General features: G+C 36.3%; 1 protein-coding gene across 4 annotated transcripts in view; it reads left to right on the forward strand.

Annotated features, from left to right (window-relative positions):
- LOC123547132 (leucine-rich repeat serine/threonine-protein kinase 1-like) overlaps positions 1 to 19,844 on the forward strand; it is a 110,736-nt gene that overhangs the window by 14,259 nt on the left and 76,633 nt on the right. For all 4 annotated transcript variants that reach the window (XM_053549668.1, XM_053549670.1, XM_053549671.1 and 1 more), the window contains exons 4-10: positions 8,123 to 8,303; positions 10,728 to 10,904; positions 12,052 to 12,206; positions 13,730 to 13,971; positions 15,796 to 15,971; positions 16,278 to 16,447; positions 16,945 to 17,080. In XM_053549668.1, the coding sequence (XP_053405643.1) occupies positions 8,123 to 8,303; positions 10,728 to 10,904; positions 12,052 to 12,206; positions 13,730 to 13,971; positions 15,796 to 15,971; positions 16,278 to 16,447; positions 16,945 to 17,080 (1,237 nt within the window). The remainder of the gene's footprint in view (positions 1 to 8,122; positions 8,304 to 10,727; positions 10,905 to 12,051; positions 12,207 to 13,729; positions 13,972 to 15,795; positions 15,972 to 16,277; positions 16,448 to 16,944; positions 17,081 to 19,844) is intronic.

Raw genomic sequence — 19,844 nt, forward strand, 5'->3', positions numbered from 1 at the left:
TTGCTGTCGGTTTGTTAATTTTGTAATTATCTTGTCTAAACTTTGTTTTATCAGATAATCATGCTTGATGTATGATAACATAAAAGCAAATTTAATTCATTTTATGTTGACTACATTTACCAGTCTGTTCTCCATTGTTCTTGTATAAATATTTTATTTGAGTAGCATTTTCCTCTGAAATCATTTAGTGGAAGTTATTGAAACTTGGCATTGATGTTTCTTGGATGACTGTTATTGGAAGGTGTTCAATGATTCTGTCTTGGCTGCACATGGGCCACAAAAGCTGGAAATAAAAAGTCTTTGTACTGTTTTTGTGCGCCCCCCCCCCCCCCCCCCCCCCCCATCCACCCACCCATGAGTGGTGGGGGCATATAGATTTGCTCTTGTCCATGCGTCCGTCCGAAGTTCGTGACATGCCTAGTTCAAAAAGTATTTGATATAAATTAATGAAACCTTGTATGAGTCTTTATCATGATATGAACTTGCGCACTTTCTATTTTTCGTCTGGCTCCGCCCCCTAATTTTAGAGTTATGGCCCCTGAAATAGTCAAAAATGCACATTTTCACCTTGTGACACGCCTAGCTCAAAAAGTATTTGATATAGATTCATGAAACCTTGCATGAGTCTTAGTCATGATATGAACTTGCGCACCTCTTATTTTTCATCTATTTCTAGAGTTATGGCCCCTGAAATAGTCAAAAATGCACATTTTCACCTTGTGACACGCCTAGCTCAAAAAGTATTTGATATAGATTCATGAAACCTTGCATGAGTCTTAATCAGGATATGAACTTGTGCACCTCCTATTTTTCATCTGGGTCCGCCCCCTATTTCTAGAGTTATGGCCCCTGAAATAGTCAAAAATGCACATTTTCACCTTGTGACATGCCTAGCTCAAAAAGTATTAGATATAAATTTATGAAACCTTTCATGAATCTTTATCATGATATGAACTTGCGCACCTCCTATTTTTCATCTGGGTCCGCCCCCTATTTCCAGAGTTATGGCCCCTGAAATAGTCAGAAAATGCACATTTTCACCTAATTATGTGCCTCACTCAAAAAGTGTTTAATGTAAATTCATGAAACCTTGCTTGAGTCTTTATCATAATGTGACCTTGCACACTTGGCATTCTTCTTGAGAATTTTAGCGTTTATTACAGAGTTATGGCCCTTGAAATAGCCAAAATAGTGGATTTTTTGTTTGTGATGCTCATAGCTCAAAAAGTATATGGTATAGAATAATGAATCCATTTCATAATTTTTTTTTGAGGCTATACACCATTAAGACTGCAAACATTTGAATGATTTCCCCTTATTTGTGAAAAAAATGTACCAGTGGGGGGCACACCCTGTGTCTTACAGACACATTCTAGCTTTTCTTTTTGCTAAGTGGAGAAGAGGCTAATAGGCCTGTCATTTCAGGGGAAAAGAATGGTACTGGGTCAAAGGGGATTTCTGGATGTAGAGTCAATTTCAGGGGAAAAACTGCACAGTTTTAATGAGTGTTTAGCTCACCTGTCACATAGTGACAGGGTGAGCTTTTGTGATCGCCCTTCGTCCGTCCGTCCGTCCGTCCGTCCACAGTTTCTTGTCTGCACGATAGTGGTTTCATTTATGATTTCATTTTAACTAAACTTGCACACAACTTGTATCACCATAAGGTCTTGGTTCCTTTCTAGAACTGGCCAGAACTCATTATGGATTCCAGAGTTATGGCCCCTGAAAGGGCCAAAATTAGCTATTTTGACCTTGTCTGCGCAATAACAGCTTCATTTATGATTTGATTTTTACTAAACTTGCACACAACTTGTATCACCATAAGATCTTGGTTCCTTTCTTGAACTGGCCAGATTCCTTTATGGGTTCCAGAGTTATGGCCCCTGAAAGGGCGAAATATAGCTATTTTGACCTTCTCTGCACAATAGCAGCTTCATTTATGACTTGATTTTAACCAAACTTGCACAAAACTTGTGTCACCATAAGATCTTGGTTCCTTTCTTGAACCGGCCAGATCCCCTAATTTGGGTTAGAGTTATGGCCCATGAAAGGGCCAGAATTAGCTATTTTGACCTTGTCTGCACAATAGCAGCTTCATTTATGATTTGAATTTAATCAAGCTTGCTCAAAACTTGTGTCACCATAAGATCTTGGTTCCTTTCTTGAACCGGCCAGATCCCATAATGGGTTTCAGAGTTATGGCCCCTGAAAGTGCCAAAATTAGCTATTTTGACCTTATCTGCACAATAGCAGCTTCATTTATGATTTTATTTTAACCAAATTTGCACAAAACTTGTATCACCACAAGATCTTGGTTCCTTTCTTGAACTGGCCAGATTCCGGTATGGGTTGCAGAGTTATGGCCCCTGATAGGGCCAGAATTAGCTATTTTGACCTTGTCTGCACAATAGGAGCTTCATTTATGATTTGAATTTAATCAAACTTGCACAAAACCTGTGTCACCATAAGATCTATTTTGACCTTGTCTGCGCAATAACAGCTTTATTTATGATTTGATTTTTACCAAACTGGCACACAACTTGTATCACCTAAGATCTTGGTTCCTTTCTTGAACTGGCCAGATTCCTGAATGGGTTCCAGAGTTATGGCCCCTGAAAGGGCCAAAATTAGCTATTTTGACCTTGTCTGCACAATAGCAGTTTCATTTATGATTTGATTTTAACCAAACTTGCACACAACTTGTATCACCACAAGATCTTGCTTCCTTTCTTCAACTGGCCAGATTCCATCATGGGTTCCAGAGTTATGGCCCCTTAAAGGTCCAAAATTGGCTATTTTGGCTTTTGCAGCAATGTAGAGACTTCATTTATGGTTTTATTTGATACAAACTTCCAAAATATCTTCAATAACAATAAATCTTGGATTCCATGACAAATCAGATCCAATCGTAGGTTCCAGAGTTATTTTATATCTGATTACCTCCCCTGATTGGAATCAAAATGGATTTATATCAGTAAGTACTTACAGTACTTATTTGAAATTTCATTATTGTTATTAGTTGGACTGAGACAATCAGGGTAGATAATATGGACTGATTTTATGTCTAATTACCTCCCTTTATTTCAAATTAAAATTGTTATATCTCCATAACTACTGAAGATACTGATCTGAAATTTCATTTATGTCAACAGATTTATTTGGCAGATCCTTCTTTTGTCCACTTACAATATTTTTTTTTTGATTACTTCCCTTTTACGTTACTATTACTAGCTTATTTATCCCCTCTGCCAAAGGCGAAGGGGATATTAGAAATGCTCTCCGTCCGTGCGTCCGTCTGTCCGTTCGTCCGTGCGTCCGCAATGATCTTTGTCCGGAGCATAACTCCAAAAGTACTGGAGGGATTTTCTTCTAACTTCATACACTGATAGAACACATTGCGAGGAAGTGCAGTGTGCAAGAACAATAACTCTACCTTGCCTATTTTTTGAGTTATTCCCCTTTATCATATTTTCTTAAAAAATTTTGTCCGGAGCATAACTCCAAAAGTACTGGAGGGATTTTCTTCAAACTTCATACACTGATAGAACACATTGGGAGGAAGTGCAGTGTGCAAGAACAATAACTCTTCCTTGCCTGTTTTTTGAGTTATTCCCCTTTATCAATTTTCTTAAAACATTTTGTCCGGAGCATAACCCCAAAAGTACTGGAGGGATTTTTTTCCCAAACTTCATACACTGATAGAACACATTGCGAGGAAGTGCGTGTGCAAGAACAATAACTCTACCTTGCCTATTTTTGAGTTATTCCCCTTTATCGTATTTTCTTAAAAAATTTTGTCCGGAGCATAACTCCAAAAGTACTGGAGGGATTTTCTTCAAACTTCATACACTGATAGAACACATTGGGAGGAAGTGCATTGTGCAAGAACAATAACTCTTCCTTGCCTGTTTTTTGAGTTATTCCCCTTTATCATATTTTCTTAAAACATTTTGTCCGGAGCATAACCCCAAAAGTACTGGAGGGATTTTCTTCAAACTTCATACACTGATAGAACACATTGCGAGGAAGTGCAATGTGCAAGAACAATAACTCTACCTTGCCTATTTTTTGAGTTATTCCCCTTTATCATATTTTCTTAAAAAAATTTGTCCGGAGCATATCTTCTTCATGCATGGAGGGATTTTGATATATCTTGGCACAAATGTTTACCACCACGAGGCGGAGTGTCATGCGCAAGAACCAGGTCCCTAGGTCTAAGGTCAAGGTCACACTTGGAGGTCAAAGGATACAAGAATAAAAACCTTGTCCGAAGCATTTCTTCTTCATGCATGGAGGGATTGTGATGTACCTTGGCACAATTATACACCATCATGAGACGAAGTGTCATGCGCAGTTCCCTTCTTTAGAGTTACTTCCCTTTGTTGTTACTTTAAATAGCTTTTAGTGTAACTTTTTCATTACTAGTCGTAGGAAAAAAACGAGACCACTTTTCTGTAGTACAACAAGCATGCTAAATCCAATTTTGAGGTGTATTTTGACCAATCTCTACCTGATAAAGATTTTTGTATGGACTTGCAATTTTTTTTTTTTTAAAGATTAACTTATTTAGTTGTTACTATAAATAACTTATATTGTAACATTTTTATAATTGACCCTAGGGAAAAAACAATACCACTTTTCTGTGGTACAACATACATGTTACTCTCCAATTTTAGGTGTATTTTATTATATATAAGGTATCTCTACCTGGTAAGGAGTTTTTTTGTGGACTTTAAAACTCAAAAGACTTACAATGATTACTAAACAACCACAAAATTAACATTCCATTTGCAAATACAGCTGCTAGAGTAAAGAAATTTGCTTTGACGGGCATATATTGTGACATTCTGGCACTCTTGTTCCCTGTTAGCTTTCCATTCCTTCTTTTTACATAGCTATACTGTTCATGAAAATTAATAAAATTTAGCAGTAAACCACCTCACTACTGACTTATTCTTTCTTCCACATCTTAAAACCCCTGATGCGGACCACAACTAAACGGTTCTTCAAAGCTTTCCCCAAAATTAATACTTTCAGACACTAACTTGCCAGGAACTTTAGCCTTCAATTATAATATGCCTGGAGACCAGTTTTCTGTGGTACAGCATGGATGGTACCTCCAATTTTTAGGTGTATTTTGACATATCTGTACCTTGTAAGAATTTTTTCTTCTTGTTTTTGGTTAAAGCAATGGTACTCAGGTGAGCGATATAGGGCCATCATGGCCCTCTTGTTTTTTTATTTGCTTACTGGCAGTGGTACAATATGCTGCACATCCTTTCAATGAGTGAAACATGACACAAATGTTCACCTCATCGAAACGATGAGCAGAGTGCATGTTTCGGATCTTTAAGGTCAAGGTCAAACTAATAGGGGTCAAAGGTCATATGACTTTGTTTTTTGTGTATATTGCTCTGCATTTGCGTTGCATTGCAGTGCTCTTGTTTTTATTTTGCAGATCCTTCTTTTGTACACTTACAATAATTTTTTTGAATTACTTCCCTTTTATGTTACTATAAATAGCTTATTTCGTAACTTTTTTTATTATTAGCCGTAGGGAAAAACCAAGACACTTTTCTGTGGTACAACATGGATGATACCCCCAATATTTAGGTGTATTTTGACATATCTGTACCGTTAATAAAATTTCAACTATATTTTCTCATAATTCTTTTGATTGATCTTGATTATGATTTTTTGACCTTCTTGTCCTTAAGTGCAATGATAACAGGTGAGTGATTTAGGGCCATTATGGCCCTTTTGTTTAGTTTATGAGTCAGGACTGTAAATGGCCTCTTCTAAAGAATAAAAAAAATAGCCTAGGTGTTAAAGAACACCTCCAATCCAATTTAGACATTGATTTTAGTCACTTCTTTACTGTATGAATTTACACACAATTGGCAGGATAATGATGCAATTATAAAACAAAAAAATGTGGTTCCTTCCTGGTTGTATATTATGATCCAACTGATAAATCTGTTTTCACTTCCGGATAAAGTATCATGTCGAAACTGATATTTTATTGATTTTGTGTTTCACAATGCTTTGTTTTTGTTGATAAAGATATAGGAAGGGCATAGTCAGAAAGGTTTTGCTCAAGAGCTATATAATTTTTAGCTCACCTGTCACGTAGTGACAGGGAGGGTGAGCTTTTGTGATCGCCCTTCGTCCGTTGTCCGTCCACAATTTCTTTTCTGCACGATAGTGGTTTCATTTATGATTTTATTTTAACCAACCTTGCACACAACTTGTATCACCATACGATCTTGGTTCCTTTCTTGAACTGGTCAGATCCCATTATAGGTTCCAGAGTTATGGCCCCTGAAAGGGCCAAAATTAGCTATTTTAACCTTGTCTGCACAATAGCAGCTTTATTTATGATTTGATTTTTACCAAACTTGCACGCAACTTGTATCACCATAAGATCTTGGTTCCTTTCTTGATTCCTTTATGGGTTCCAGAGTTATGGCCCCTAAAGTGGTCAAAATAAGCTATTTTGACCTTGTCTGCACAATAGCAGCTTCATTTATGATTTGATTTTAACCAAACTTGCACAAAACTTGTGTCACCATAAGATCTTGGTTCCTTTCTTGAACCGGCCAGATCCCATAATGGGTTCCAGAGTTATGGGCCCTGATAGGGCCGGAATTAGCTATTTTGACCTTGTCTGCACAATAGCAGCTTCATTTATGATTTGAATTTAATCAAACTTGCACAAAACTTGTGTCACCAAAAGATCTTGGTTCCATTCTTGAACCGGCCAGATCAATATGGTTCCAGAGTTATGGCCCCTGAAAGGGCCAAAATTGGCTATTTTGATCTTGTCTGCACAATTGCAGCTTCATTTATGATTTGATTTTAACCAAACTTGCACACAACTTGTATCACCATAAGATCTCGATTCTTTTTTATACGCCAGCAGGGACGTATTATGTTATCGCCTCAGTGTCCGTTTGTCTGTCTGTCGGTTAGCAATTTCCCTTCCGCTCTGTAACTCTTGAACCCCTTGATGGATTTCAGAGAAACCTGACACAAATGTTCACTCATTGAAAGGATGTGCAGAGCGCATGTTTCGAATGGCTAAATTCAATGTCAAGGTCACACTTAGGGGTCAAAGGTGATATGACTTTGTTTTATGTGAATATTGCTCTGCATTTGTGTTGCATTGCAGTGCTCTTGTTTTTATTTGGCAGATCCTTCTTTTGTTTGCTTACAATATTTTTTTTATTACTTCCCTTTTATGTTACTATAAATAGCTTATTTAGTAACTTTTTTATTACTGGCCGTAGGGAAAAACTGAGACCACTTTTCTGTGGTACAATATGGATGGTGCCTCCAATTTTTAGGTGTATTTTGACATATCTGTACCTTGTAAGAATTTTTTCTTTTTGTTTTTGGTTAAAGCAATGGTACTCATGTGAGCGATATAGGGCCATCATGGCCCTCTTGTTTTTTTATTTGCTTACTGGCAGTGGGTGCTTTAATGTAAATCACAAACTCAGTTGAATTCATTCAGGAAATTTAGCAGAGTTTTTAGCCCCTTGAACAGAATTATTTTGCCTAGATTTTCATCATTCTAGATTTTCATCTTACATGGAGGTTTATGCCTATTTAGGCATATTTTTTTTTTATTCTAAACCTCTGGTTACTTTCAGGCTTATTTCTTGCAGACGGGTTCTATTACAATGTATTTGTTATGAACTAGTGCCATGGTTCAGATTTACAACAATCCTTTGCTTGGTTTTAAAATCCACATTATTTAATGATAAAGACTTCAACCTATATCATATAACATGCTGTTTGATCCCCTGACACAGAATATATATTTTCAACAATTTACCATAAGACTTTGTGTCTGAAGTCTTTTATGCTCCACCTCTGTGTCGTGTGGAGAAGTTCTCAGTGGCTTACTGAAAACAAGCCAACACTGCCATTGCAGTGGTTTTGTTGTATTACTACAGTAATTTGGAACAGCTGTAAACCTAAAGCTACAAACACCCATTTAATCAAATGATATATACACCATAAGATGTATTGAAGATTTATTATGATTATGGACACTTGAAATTGCTGACCTTGATCCCTTTGATGCAATATTTATGAATTTGTTCTTTGTTTACAGGAAAATCCCATTCAAGTAGCCTGTGAATTTAATCAAGTCAGTGTGCTTGATTTTCTGTTTGAGAGAGGTGTGCCCATTCTGCCTGGAACTATGAAGGCATGGGAGGAAGAATCACCCATCTATATAGCATCAAAGTGTGGACATTACGATGTTATTCATAAATTAATTGAGAAGGAGCCTAGTAAGTTGTCTCCCTTTCTTTAGCTCAAAGTAAAAACTCATAGGCAGTAGCATCAGCTTGTATGTCGTTAAGAAGGGTTTACCTGTTGAAACAATATCCTTGCAGTGACACAAAAGGTCCAATGTTTATAATTTCGGCCAAAGGAGTTCCATTGTGTTGAAAAAAACTTTACTTGAGACCCATGCTGAGCTTACTGTATTCTTATTGTTGTAACCTTTACCTTTAGATGGTTAGAGAACTTTTATCTTGTTTGAAATAGTTACAGAATGATTTTTTTGCAGTCAGAAAATTACAGAACCCACTTAAGTGCAAAAAAGGGTTTTCAGATTTGACAATTTGATAGGAACACATTTTGATAACACTAGAAATCCACTACAGCTCTCAAGGCCAAGGAAAACCCCTACTTTTTAGCTCATCTGATTTTTGAAAAATCTATGAGGTATTATTGGCGCCGGCATTGGTTAAAATTTTTGTTTAGGTCCACCTTTTCTCAAACATTGTTAGAGCTACAGCTTTGAAACTTTGCACACTTGTTTATCATCATTAGGGGACTATGTAGGCCAAGAACCATAACTATGATATGCATTTTGTAAGAATTATGACTTTTTTTATACTAAGAAAATTTGAGTTTCATGATTAAATTTTTTGTTTAGGTCCAGCTTTTCTCAAAAACTATAAAAGCTACAAAAACTGAAACTCTGCACAACTGTTTCTCATCATTAATGTTGTGGGGGGCGTTGGGGTGGTGGGTGCGGGGAATGTAGTAGGCCAAAACCCATAACTCCAATATTCATTTTGTCAGAAATATGGCCCATTTTGTACTTAGAAACTTGAATTTATTGGTTAATTTGTTTTAGGTCACCTTTTCTCAAAAACTATAAGTGCTACAGCCTTGAAACTTTGCACACTCGTTTATCATCATTGGGGTTTGGGAGGGGAGGGGTGGGGGGGAGGGGGGTGCGTGGAGTTCTATGTAGGTCAAGAACCATAACTCCTGCCTGCATTTTGTCAGAACTGTAGAATTATGGTCCTTTTTAGCTCACCTGTCACAAAGTGACAAGGTGAGCTTTTGTGATCACGCGGTGTCCATCGTCAGTCCGTGCGTGCGTCTGTCCGTCCGTAAACTTTTGCTTGTGACCACTCTAGAGGTCACATTTTTCATGGGATCTTTATGAAAGTTGGTCAGAATGTTTATCTTGATGATATCTAGGTCAAGATCGAAACTGGGTCACATGCCGTCAAAAACTAGGTCAGTAGGTCTAAAAATAGAAAAACCTTGTGACCTCTCTAGAGGCCATATATTTCACAAGATCTTCATGAAAATTGGTCAGAATGTTCATCTTGATGATATCTAGGTCAGGTTCGAAACTGGGTCAGGTGCCCACAAAAACTAGGTCAGTAGGTCTAAAAATAGAAAAACCTTGTGACCTCTCTAGAGGCCATATATTTCACAAGATCTTCATGAAAATTGGCCAGAACATTCAACTTGATGATATCTAGGTCAAGTTCGAAACTGGGTTACATGCCATGAAAAACTAGGTCATTAGGTCAAATAATAGAAAAACCTTGTGACCTCTCTCAAGGCCATATTTTTCATAGGATCTGTATGAAAGTTGGTCGGAATGTTCACCTTGATGATATCTAGATTAAGTTCGAAACTGGGTCACATGCGGTCAAAAACTAGGTCTGTAGGTCTAAAAATAGAAAAACCTTGTGACCTCTCTAGAGGCCATATATTTCATGAGATCTTCATGAAAATTGGTCAGAATGTTCAAATAATAGAAAAACCTTGTGACCTCTATAGAGGCCATAATTTTCATGGGATCTGTATGAAAATTGGTCTGAATGTTCATCTTGATGATATCTAGGGCAAGTTCGAAACAGGGTCATGTGCAGTCAAAAACTAGGTCAGTAGGTCTAAAAATAGAAAAACCTTGTGACCTCTCTAGAGGCCATACTTGTGAATGGATCTCCATAAAAATTGGTCAGAATGTTCACCTTGATGATATCTAGGTCAAGTTCTAAACCTCTCATTTGAAGCCTCAAAGCCAATGGAAAACATTAGTTTTGAAGAGTGCAATGTATACAGGGATTGGTTTCCAGAAACTTTCTCCAAACAAAGAAAAGTCAAGGTTTCTGGTTCTGGCTGAGAGAGATTTCACATGTTCAATCTTTTTCCCCACACATTTTCCGTGTGCCAACAAGAAGATCTTTTATTTAAACTTACCCTTCTTATGCTTTTTTCTATGAAACAATATCTGTGCTGGAGTTTGGACCAAATTCAAAATCAATTTTCAAGCAATATTGGTTTTGATAAGGGTAGGGGTTTTGAGTTCATCGTTATGAATTATTTTCTTTGTTGAATGACAAGGATCAGCTGATAGCTTATATTTTGTATTATGTCAACATGTTTTTCTTCTTAAGATTTGATCAAAGATGACCAAGTACGGAACTGTTTACTGTATGCAGCATGTTTAGGAGGAAACATAGATGTTGTGAAGATGTGGTTGTCACCTAGCATAGACATAAATCATCCCCTGCAACTTGTGAAGAGACTCACAGATTGTGAAAAACTTACACCACTATTTGCTGCCTGTGCTGGTATGTACAATTTTCTCTTTAAGTGAAAATTGACACTAGAGACAGTTGAGATCCTAAAAAAGTGTAAAAAATGCTGTTTGTATCCACCATTTCCATAACAAAGTTTTTCTTTGACTTCTCTTTTAATATAAGACATTACCAATAGCAATGCTGCATTATGTAGTATTTTATAGAAATCTGAGTATGTGAACTTTCTAAATTTTCAGAATATTTCTGTCCCTTTTTATTAATTTATTGGAAATAAGGAATATCTTAGTTAGCATAAAAGGAACATTTCCATGTTAACATTTTGTATAATTTTAGAAAATATTCTTTTTATATATTCATTTTGCCTGATTTTTACACTGGGAAACACACATTCTGGGCCACATAAAACCACTTCTAGGGACCTTTAGAATGTTGTTTAGTCTATGTCTAGATCATGCAAAATAAAGTGGCAAATCATGGAAACTGTTTCAAATAGGTGGATCAAACATTAATATTGTAGTATGCACTACCAGATAAAAAACTGTCTGCTTTTTGAGTTACCATTAGCATTTATTGTCCAGCAGCATCTGACATTGTTTCTCAACAACAAACAGTTGAAACTTGATGAGTGCACAATTCACACATGTTTGCAAATATCTAAACTTCCAGTGACTTTTTTTAACCATATGATTAAATCTGTTTGAAGCGATTAAAGATATCTGCTTGTTTTCAAAAATCGGCTGCTTGAGCTATAGATACATAGGTAAACCTTTGAAAACGCTTGACATGTTTTCATTGAAAAATTGATAAAGAATATGCATAATTTACAGTGGCTGGAAGAGCAGTATTACTTTAGTACATTAGAAACTCATATTTACAGAATCCGTTCTTTAGTAGAACTTTTAAAATCATTCAAAAGGAGAGCTTTTTGGAACAGACTAAAATACAGAGTAGTTAGCAGCTTGCTGTTTGGAGGATATACTAAAGCAAATGACTGATTAACTTAATATCGTGAACCAAGTTATCTGTCATTATGGTCCTCAGCCATTTTCCTGTATATATGTTTTATGTTTTGATTATGCAAAACCCTGGATTTTTATGTACTTCAGCATTTTGCTCATACCACAGGTATGACATAGAGTGATCAGTGTTTTGCTATGATATTTTGTCCATTGAACAGGTGGACACAAACATGTGATAAAGTTTTTACAGAGTAACTGTGAGGATCTGCAGTTCTCTACAGCGGTTTGTCAGGCACACCCTGGCATTATTGGAGAATACCTTCAAAAGTATTTTGAGGTGGAGCCTTCAGACAATGAAGATGATTTCATTGAGGTATTTTTATGCCTTACCCCTGAATGGGGCAACATACAATATTGACCATTTGTCTGTCCGTCAGCCCTATTGTTTTCCAATTGATAACCACAGAAGATTTCCTTGCAAATGCCTCAAACTTGATAGGCAGTTAGGTCGTGACTGGCAGGCAACCTCTATTGCTTTTGAGTTTAGTAGGTCAAAGGTTAATAAAGTTGTGTCATAAAGTTGAAAATCATATTTTGATTGAAAAGTGCTTGAAAAGAATGCTTTAGCCTAGTAATCAAACTTCATATGATAATTGCCTGTGGTATATGACCTTTATTGTTCTGGCATCAGAAAGTCAAAAGTCAAGGACACTGTGCCTTTGAGCTGAAATCAGTTTCTGCTGGATAACTGAATGATGATTGGCCAGAAGTTGTCAAACATCTTAGAATGATTGCCTGTGATCAGTAGATGACCCTACTACTTTTGGGGGTCAGTACATGTATGTCAAAAGTCAAAGGTCACAGTGACAATGATACTGAAAACAGTTTCTACTTAATATCTACAATAAGTCTTGGCCTTCAGCCTTCAAATACATAAGATTATTGCTTGTTCTCAGTAGATGACACTTGTTCTTTATGGTGATCAGTAGGTCATCGGATGATTGCCTGTGGTCAGCAGATGACCTCTATTGTGGTTAGTAGGACAAAGGTCAGGGCCACAGTGATATTGATATTGAAAATGGTTTACGCTCAATAACTAAAGAACAATTTAGACTATAGTGATATAAGATTTCATTTAATGATTGCCTGTGATAAGGTCACCTCTACTGATATAGGCTCAGTAGGTCATAGGTTTAGGTAACAGTATCATCACAACTGAAAATGGTTTCAGCTCAGTAACTAAAGAGTGCTATGGCATACAGTCTGCAAACTCTATAGGATGATTTCCTGTGGTCAGTAGGTCAATAGACCATTACTGTTTTGAGTGGTCACCAAGTCAAAGGGCAAGGTCATAGTGAGACTGAAAAAAGGAAGGCTGTAGGTGGCATATGTGTTTTACAAACGCATCTGGCTTGTATTGAATTCCTTTTATTAAAGATTGATCTATATTTTAAACTGAAAAAAATACTATGTATTTATTTGCTTTTAAGTAGGGGTATAACAGTGCATAGAAAAAATGAAATTGATGAGATTTTTGTAGAGTACATATTTAATGTGTAGATTTAAAGGTTTTTCTTGTAAGCAAAAAAACAAACAACATAAATCAGTATTGTTGAATTGAGTATTTTACATGTAATGATATAAAATACAGTTAGAAGACCTCGAATTTGTCGAACATTTTTTTTATTTCTAAAATAGCAGGTAGGTTTATTATTTAGAAGTGTCTTTATCAATAAGATTTTATTAACGAAACTCAAAAATGTCTTTTCTTCACCACAAAGAATTAACAAAAGGCTTTAATAGCATTTACCATTGACAATTAAAATGATATCAGAGACATATTCTATAGCATCTTGTTTGATTTTACAAAAATAATGCACACACTTTTATTTCTAGTTATGTACTGGACATTTACAACGGAAGAACCTTCACATGCTTCACCCTGATTGGTTCACACAACATCCTTACTTTATGACATTATCGGAGCTTGATATTAGCAACAACAGATTAACAGAGTTACCTGATTGTCTCCCTTGGAAGTTCCAGAACCTAAGATGCCTGAATGCTTCTAGAAACTTTATCAAATGTCTAAGTTACTGTGAAGAGGCGGGTAGTGAGGAAGACTCAATCTGTCCAAGGTATGAATTAGATCATTGGTTGTTAAGATACTAATTTATTTTTAAGTCAGTTGTTAAACTAGTATTGAAACTTATATTTATCACTCTCGACACCTCCTTATGTGATCTGTTGCCATGAGGGTAATTGAGAAGAGAAGCCACTTTTCCTTTTACTGGGGAGTGCCAAGCAAGGAGCTGTAGGTGCTTCTTTTCACTTCTTCGATACAATGCAGCCTGAGATCAAACCATCAACCCACGTTCTGCAGTCGAAGTGTATGGTCTACCACTATATTATCAAGCTGGTTAGATTATAAGATTATAATAGAGTCATTTAAAATTTCTGCTTAGTTGAATAAGAAGTATATTATGGCCTTAGACCCATAGAACATTATTCTGAGAGCAATTAGTTAATGGTGGAGAACTTCCAATTATTGATGTTTTTTATTAATGATACTAAGTTTTTGTTATCAGTGAACATCCAAAAACTGACTGAATTTTATCATCTTTTCCCAAAAAATATTGGATGGTGGAGAACATCCAATGATTAAATAAATAATGATACAGTCAAACTTGTCATATGTGACTTTCCATTTGAACATCAAAAAAAAAGGTCACATATGACAGGGAGTCTTTTAATCAGATTCACTAAATAGCAAGGTCAATTGTTTAATATAACTTCATGTATGACATTTTGTGGATTCTGTTATCTTTTATATATGTTTAAGACATAAGATACTATGTTGTCAAATAATTTATTCTAAATTTAGAATATTATGTTTAAAGAATAAATACAATAAAAATATGTTGTGTTTGTATTGAATGACTGTACAAGTAATGTATAAAAATCGTGATTAAAACTATGAATACATTGCGCAGTTGAGTAACCTGGAACATCCACATCATCAGTAAGAAAAAACAAGTCTCTCAGTATCTAACTTTCATTCAGTTCATTGTCTACAGAAGAAGTCAAATATTTTTGTTTGTTTTTTGGCATTGCAATATTACGTATTTTTTTGATTATCAGTTGTGGGCACATCACCGCAAGTAACTATTGGGGTGTCATAAAATATTTGAAAGCCGTGGTCCTTTGTGATTAAAACGTTATATAAGGCCATAAATTACAAGCCATCGTATACACAAATTGTTGTTTAGGGGAAATTCGCATAAATCATGTGTGACCTTCATGACCATGCACATTTAAAAATATTTAGGTGTTTAATGGATGTTATTTTTAGAACGAGGGAAGTCCAGTGCACTGGCCAGGTGCAAGTAGTAATTTTCCTTGACGTAGCTTCGTGCGTAGAAAGGAAAAATCCCGAGTGATTTTGGTTGCAAATTACTCGATAAATTGTAATAGTAACCACATGATGTTTTACGCAAATATTGATGACGAAATCCCATACTTTGCATTTGTAAACATCCGGAATTCGTTTCTTTAGGAAAAGAATAAAGATAAAGAGATAGATCATGAGACATGTGGTTATGTGTTTTTGTTTTAATGGCTGATTTTTTCCCAAAAATATAGGATGGTGGAGAACATCCGATAAATAATGTTGATACTATATTTTTGTTATCAGTAAGCATTCAAAAACTGACTGATTTTTATCATCTTTCTCTAAAATTATAGGAAGAAATACACAATTTTTTAAGAAGAAAAGTCAGGAAGATTATGATTCATGAAATTTGTTCATATTTGCTACATGTCTTCCCTTAGTCACATTGCAACTTTTTGTTCTAGATTAAGATTAATTCATTTCACTTTAAAACATATTTTGACATTTCTGTTAATTGAATGACCCTCTTCATAAATTTAATTTCCTTGTTCCTTTATGTGTGTATTTTTAGCCTTGAAGAGGTCAACATTTCCTACAATAACTTGGAGTCAGTGTGCCGAGAACTATTTGAGATTCAAACGTTACAGCATCTGAATCTGTCACACAACAAACTTGTGTATCTCAGCAAGTCTTTGCTTCATCAAGGTGCAGCTCTGACAGATAGTAATACGATACTGAAGCGGCACTGTAAGTTTGAACATTCAGCAAATATGCAAGCCAGTTGGGTTCAAATTAAGGAAACAGTCAGCCTTCTAGGATATTTGCTGAGGAAGTAGAAGATTGACTTTTGTCTGATTGTTTCATTATCTAATAACTTTATAATTATGTCATCAAAGCTAGGGTACTCAGATGAAGCATTTGTTCTGTGTAGTGATACAAACATTTCTTTAATTATTGATTTTTTTCTCTGCCTGGATGTAGCAGAAAGGAAAGGTCCATTTACACAAATGCTAGATCTTAAATTTTTAAAAGAGGTTTTAATTCTGTTTTTAGCATCCATGCAAGAGAGACATTGGTTGTGTTTGGATCTCAGGAAGTTGGATGTTTCCCACAATGCACTAGTCATGTTGCCAACGGAGATACAGGCTTGTAGAGAACTTATCCATATTGATGTCAATAACAACAGATTGACAACATTCCCACAACCATGGAGTTGTCCACTGGTACTTTAAATGATAAAATCTATTTGAAATACAGAGTGTGACAAAATCATTCAAAACGTGCTTCATAAAGCACAAAGAGTTGAGGATATATGCAAAACATCATCATTTTTTAAGCAACAGAATGTGCTCTGAAATTGTTTAAGTTTTTGGGCATACCGTTTCAGCAAAAAAAACAGCTATTTTGGGGACATGAACGCCTTTGACTCAAATTTTGTAGGTAGAATATGCAAGAAGTTTGTGTGGATTGTATTATTCTTGATTGACACAAGCATGGAGTGATGCTGGAAAATAAGTCAATCCCTAATGATTGTGCCCAGTATTACATCTCTGAGAAAAATGTGGATGATTTTTATGACATTATGTTAAGTAATTCTCTTAATTAATTTGTAAATCTCTTACTTTTATAAAATGTTTAATATGCATAAAATGTAAGAATATGCAAAAAGAATACAGATAATTTTAAATAAAATGATACACATCTATATTTATGTCAACAGGAGATTTTGGATCTGAGCCACAACCAACTGGAAAGATTCCCTGTGAACACTGAGCAATACTGGAGTGGCAGTTTACGTTACCTCAACATCAGTCATAATTATCTTGATGAGATCAACGAGGGAATTGTGAGACTTAGTAAGTCCCTGTTCTCTTAACATTTAACATTTCATCTCTAAGTTTATATCCACCAGTGTCTGTATGTTCTATTTTTATGCCCCCGAAGGGAGGCATATAGTTTTTGAGCTATCTGTCCGTCTGTCGGTCTGTCAGTCTGTCGGTCTGTCAGTCTGTCCGCAATTTTCGTGTCCGGTCCATATCTTTGTCATCAATGGATGGATTTTCAAATAACTTGGCATGAATGTGTACCACAGTAAAGCAACATGTCGCGCGCAAGACCCAGGTCCGTAGCTCAAAGGTCAAGGTCACACTTAGACATTAAAGGATAGTGCATTGATGGGCGTGTCCGGTCCATATCTTTGTCATCGATGGATGGATTTTCAAATAACTTGGCATGAATGTGTACCACAGTAAGATGACGTGTCGCGCGCAAGACCCAGGTCCGTAGCTCAAAGGTCAAGGTCACACTTAGACATTAAAGGATAGTGCATTGATGGGCGTGTCCGGTCCATATCTTTGTCATCGGTGGATGGATTTTCAAATAACTTGGCATGAATGTGTATCACAGTAAGACGACGTGTCGCGCGCAAGACCCAGGTCCGTAGCTCAAAGGTCAAGGTCACACTTAGACGTTAAAGGATAGTGCATTGATGGGCGTGTCCGGTCCATATCTTTGTCATCAATGGATGGATTTTCAAATAACTTGGCATGAATGTGTATCACAGTAAGACGACGTGTCGCGCGCAAGACCCAGGTCCGTAGCTCAAAGGTCAAGGTCACACTTAGACGTTAAAGGATAATGCATTGATGGGCGTGTCCGGTCCATATCTTTGTCATCCATGGATGGATTTTCAAATAACTTGGCATGAATGTGTACCACCGTAAGACGACGTGTCGCGCGCAAGACCCAGGTCCGTAGGTCAAAGGTCCTAAACTCTAACATCGGCCATAACTATTCATTCAAAGTGCCATCGGGGGCATGTGTCATCCTATGGAGACAGCTCTTGTTCTATTCTCTAGTGCAGCATGTATTTTTGATTGACTAAAGATGTTACATCTAAGGTCCTTTGTCTTCCACTTCTTAACTGTGTTGGGAGATCGTCAGTTGTGTTAAAATAATATTTTATGGAATTGAGGAAAAATTGGTTGGTTACCTGAAATAATTTATCGAGAATGGTGAAAAATTGAAGCATTAAGGGTCCTGTTTTGACCACTTTCTAGAAAATAAGCACTCGTTTGAGCTGCAATTTAAACTTGAAACTGGCTCAAACTACAGTAACATGACAAATTTAAGTTCACAAAAGAGTTTTCAACATGGACTTACATGCATATTTCATATTTTTATAAACTTTGGAGCAATTTTTATATTTCACTATAATTATTCATAAAAATATTTTTTCAGAAAGATGGTTAGTCTTTTCATTTCAGTTATACTAAATTCTTATCAAAATAACATACCTTTGTGTGTTTGTCAAGAAAAAGAAACAAATCTTGAAATTTCTGAAATTGCAGTGACGTTAGTGATAAACTGATGGAAAAATTGATAAAAAATAAATGAATTTTTAAGTTCAAAGCACTTAAACATGAAGAAGTATAATATTTAAGTTGATGTTATTCTGTAGCACCGTGCTTAGGTATGTATAGTATATAATGTCGTATTACAATGCTCTGACGGAGGACAGTTTTGGAAAGACATGTAGGTCCAAGGGAAAAAATGTTTTCTGAACTTAAATTTGGCGTGCAACTGAAACAACGTCTTGAATTTTGAACGTACACATCACACACTATACACCCACTTAATGCTGCTAATTATCAAAAAATGTATGTTTGCTGTTTCAGCTTTCAGTTCACTACTTATTATGTATGTTTAGAGTTATTAGTGGGGGGAGACATATTGTTTTTGCCCTGTCTGTCCATCCGTCCGTCCGTCACACTTCATTTCCGATCAATAACTGGAGAACCATTTGACCTAGAACCTTCAAACTTCATATGGTGGTAGGGCTTATGGAGTAGACGACCCCAATTTTTTAGGGTCACTCCATTAAAGGTCAAGGTCACAGGGGCCTGAACATGGAAAACCGTTTCCGATCAATAACTTGAGAACCACTTGACCCAGAATGTTGAAACTTCATAGGATGATTGGTCATACAAAGTAGATAACCCCTATTGATTTTGGGGTCAGTCTAATAAAGGTCAAGGTCACAGGGGCTTGAACATGGAAAACCATTTTCAATTTATAACTTGAGAAGCACTTGACCAAGAATGTTGAAACTTCATAGGATGATTGGACATGCAGAGTAGATGAACCCTATTGATTTTGGGGTCACTCTATTAAAGGTCACAGGGGCCTGAACATGGAAAACCATTTCCAGTCAGTATTTTGAGAACCACTTGATGCCGAATGTTGAAAATGCATAGAGTGATAGGACTTACAGAGTAGATGACCCCTGTAGTTTTTGTTGGGTCACTCTATTAAAGGTCAAGGTCACAGCAGACAGAACATGGAAATCCGTTTCCAGTCAAAACCTTGAAAACCATTTGACCTAGAACCTTCAAATGTCATAGGGTGATAGGACTTACAGAGTAAGTTTTTGAGGTCACACCATCAAAGGTCAAGGTCACAGGGGGCTGAATATAGAAAACTCTTTTCAATCAATAACTTGAGAACTACTTGACCCAGAATGTTGAAACTTAATAGGATGATTGGACATGCAGAGTAGATGACCCCTACTGATTTTGGGACCACTCTATCAAAGGTCAAGATCACAGGGGCCTGAACATT

Source organism: Mercenaria mercenaria, chromosome 8, assembly GCF_021730395.1.
Source record: "Mercenaria mercenaria strain notata chromosome 8, MADL_Memer_1, whole genome shotgun sequence".
Lineage (NCBI taxonomy): Eukaryota > Metazoa > Mollusca > Bivalvia > Venerida > Veneridae > Mercenaria > Mercenaria mercenaria.